Genomic DNA, 2900 nt, shown 5'->3' with positions numbered 1-2900 from the left:
CTCTCTCTCTCTCTCTCTCTCTCCCCCTCTCTCTCTCTCTCTTTCTCTCTCTCTCTCTCAGTCAATCACACACACTCTCTCTCTCCCTGTCTCTCTCTCCCTGTCTCTCTCTCCCTGTCTCTCTCTCTCTCTCTCTCTCTCCTTCTCTCTCTCTCTCACTCTGTCACACACAGGCACACATACAAAAGGCCACACACAACAGTAGCGATAAATAAATTATAAATATACTGGGGGCTCTCGCGGTCTAGAGGTTAATGTGTTCACCTTTCATTCAATAGGTCCCGGGTAAAAACGGAAAATTTTCTTCTCAAAATTTTTTTCTCCTTTCATCTCCTTTCCTGCTCTCTAACAATGTGCTGTCGTCTGCTTTCTTCTCTAGTTTTTGCCCTCACACCCACACCTCCTTTGCCCCCTCCTCTGGTCTCCTGAATCTTTCTGCAGCCTTTCTGCTGCTATTCCTTGGAATTTTTACTGCTGTCTCTCAGCGACACCCCTGAACTTATGGTAGGAAAGATCTGCTCCTAGCCTTTTCGGATAAGGGCAAAAAGAAATCTCGGAGGTCCCGTGTGCAAGTTGCGCACGTTAAAGATCACTTGGTGGTCTAAAATCGATAAGAGTAGGCTATTTCTTTGTCCATACCGCCTTCTTGTGTGAAGATGCTTCCCAAATATTTAATTTCCTCTGCTTGTTGGAGTTGTGTTCCATCAAAAAGAATGTTGAGTTTCCCTGGGGGGTTTTCTCACCTTCATAACTTTTGTTTTTGAAATGGAGATCTTCATGTTTTGGTGTTTACGTTCCTCATTTAGGTTTGTGGTATGTTTTTGTAATTCTTCTTCATCTGTATTTAATATCCTCTAGTCATCAGCTAATAGAAGCTCGTTCAGTTCAGTGATGTTGCCATTTGCTACTTTTTCTCATTTCGTAAGTTTTGCGGAGCTCGCTACAGCATAAGGTCATATGAGCGCCAAGGGGCGGATGTCAACAGAGAAGCCCAAACGGGGAATCAGGATTACTCTGCTCACCTCGCTAGCCTCAACAGCACAAAGTCTGCTTCAACACACACACATACACACACACATACACACACACACACACATACACACACACACACACACACACATAAGTCAGTAAGTAGTAATTAATTAGTAAATATGGGTTCTCACAATGGTCCTTACGAGAAGCCTCTCTGACACACACACACACACACACACACACACACACACACACACACACACACACACACACACACACACACACACACACACACACACACACACACACAAGTCAGTAAGTAGTAATTAATTAGTAAGTATATATAGGTTCTCACAACGGTCCTTACGAGAAGCCTCTCTGATCAACGGAGCCGGGGGTCGGCCTTGACCTCTGTCCCTTTTGCCAGACAACACCGCAGCATAGGCGGCCGCGTCTCCTGTAGAAGGGAGACAGTGTCAATGTAGCTGTTTTTGAGCCCCCATCAAAACTTCTGAGCTTCGGCTCTTTCCGATATTGTCCAAAATCGCACCATTACATAACTTATAGTGAACGCTTTGTTGCTATGGCGTCATTACTAATTTTTTTTTTCAAAGCTATTATGTTCCTGATGAAGCTTCATTGGCGAAACGTTGAACATCCAGGCCTATACGAACATCTGATTGAATGTGACCAACCCTATTCAAGTCTCAAGTAATATTTTTTTCTACTTTAAAACTTGATGATGATGATGATGATGATGATGATGATGATGATGATGATGATGATGATGATGATGATGATGATGATGATGATGATGATGATAGTCATTGGTATAGTCGTAGAGATAAAATGCTTTGATATTCTTGCTAGACTAGTATCAATTTCTTTATAATTAGCCCCTTGCCCTGGCTCGCTCTGAGTCACTTCCGTCAAGCCTGTAACCACACGTAATCCTGAGCCCCTCTTTGCAAGGCCTATTTCCCTGCTAGTATACAGCTCCCTTTTAGTTTTTCTCTCACTTGTTCCTGATGAAGCCTAAGCGGCCAAACGTTGAGCTGTTTCAATAAAACAAATTTTAAACATTCATTTCTAAAAATTATTTGTCTGAAAATCAAACAACACTCTCCCTCCTACTTGCTTTCCAAATGATGATGATGATATATAATGCACTATCCCATTCAAAGATCAGTTCAGGAGGTGGCTTGGACAGTGTCTATGAGAACCAGCCCAGGCTGAGAGATACAACATCCTAGCAGAAAGACCGAGTTAAAAAAAAAAAAGTAAAGTTGTTCCCGCATCCGATCCGGACACTGGGGATTGACTTGTTAGTGAGACAACTTCCTGGGCCTTCGGCATATTGTGGTAGGGTGGCCAGTTCCTTTCCACGCCGCCTTTACTTCCCCAACTCGAAGTCAGGTACCCATTACTGCTGGAGATACTAGAGATTCTAGATACAACATCTCCCCCACCAGGGAATCAACCCCGGGTCTCCTGTGTGAGACGGCGATGAGGCTAACCGCTACACCAATTACACCGGTGTGTCTTTTGTGTGACACAGCCAAGTGGCTAACCTCTACACCACCTGTGTGTCTCCTGTGTGACTGTGTGAGACAGCCACGTGGCTAACCTCTACACCACCTACACCTGTGTGTCTTCTGTGTGACTGTGTGTCTTCTGTGTGACTGTGTGTCTTCTGTGTGACTGTGTGTCTTCTGTGTGACTGTGTGACACAGCGATGTGGCTAACCTCTGCACCACCTGTGTGTCTTCTGTGTGGCTGTGTGACTGTGTGACTGTGTGACTGTGTGACTGTGTGACTGTGCGACTGTGTGACTGTGTGACTGTGTGAGAAGGCGACGTGGCTAACCTCTACACCACCTGTGTGTCTTCTGTGTGACTGTGTAAGACAGCCAAGTGACTAACCTCTAC

The 2900-nt window shown here is 44.7% G+C and overlaps 1 protein-coding gene across 1 annotated transcript in view; it reads right to left on the bottom strand.

Moving 5' to 3' along the window:
• LOC101855718 overlaps positions 1–2900 on the bottom strand; it is a gene marked incomplete in the record, with an annotated part of 35463 nt that overhangs the window by 10388 nt on the left and 22175 nt on the right. Inside the window, 1 exon segment of the mRNA XM_013081140.2 lies at positions 1340–1429. Coding sequence (XP_012936594.1) covers positions 1340–1429 — 90 coding nt within the window.

Source organism: Aplysia californica, unplaced genomic scaffold (assembly GCF_000002075.1).
Source record: "Aplysia californica isolate F4 #8 unplaced genomic scaffold, AplCal3.0 scaffold00117, whole genome shotgun sequence".
NCBI classification, from domain to species: Eukaryota; Metazoa; Mollusca; class Gastropoda; order Aplysiida; family Aplysiidae; genus Aplysia; species Aplysia californica.
Note: the sequence above shows the minus strand (reverse complement) of the source record. Positions and strands in the feature narration are given on the sequence as shown.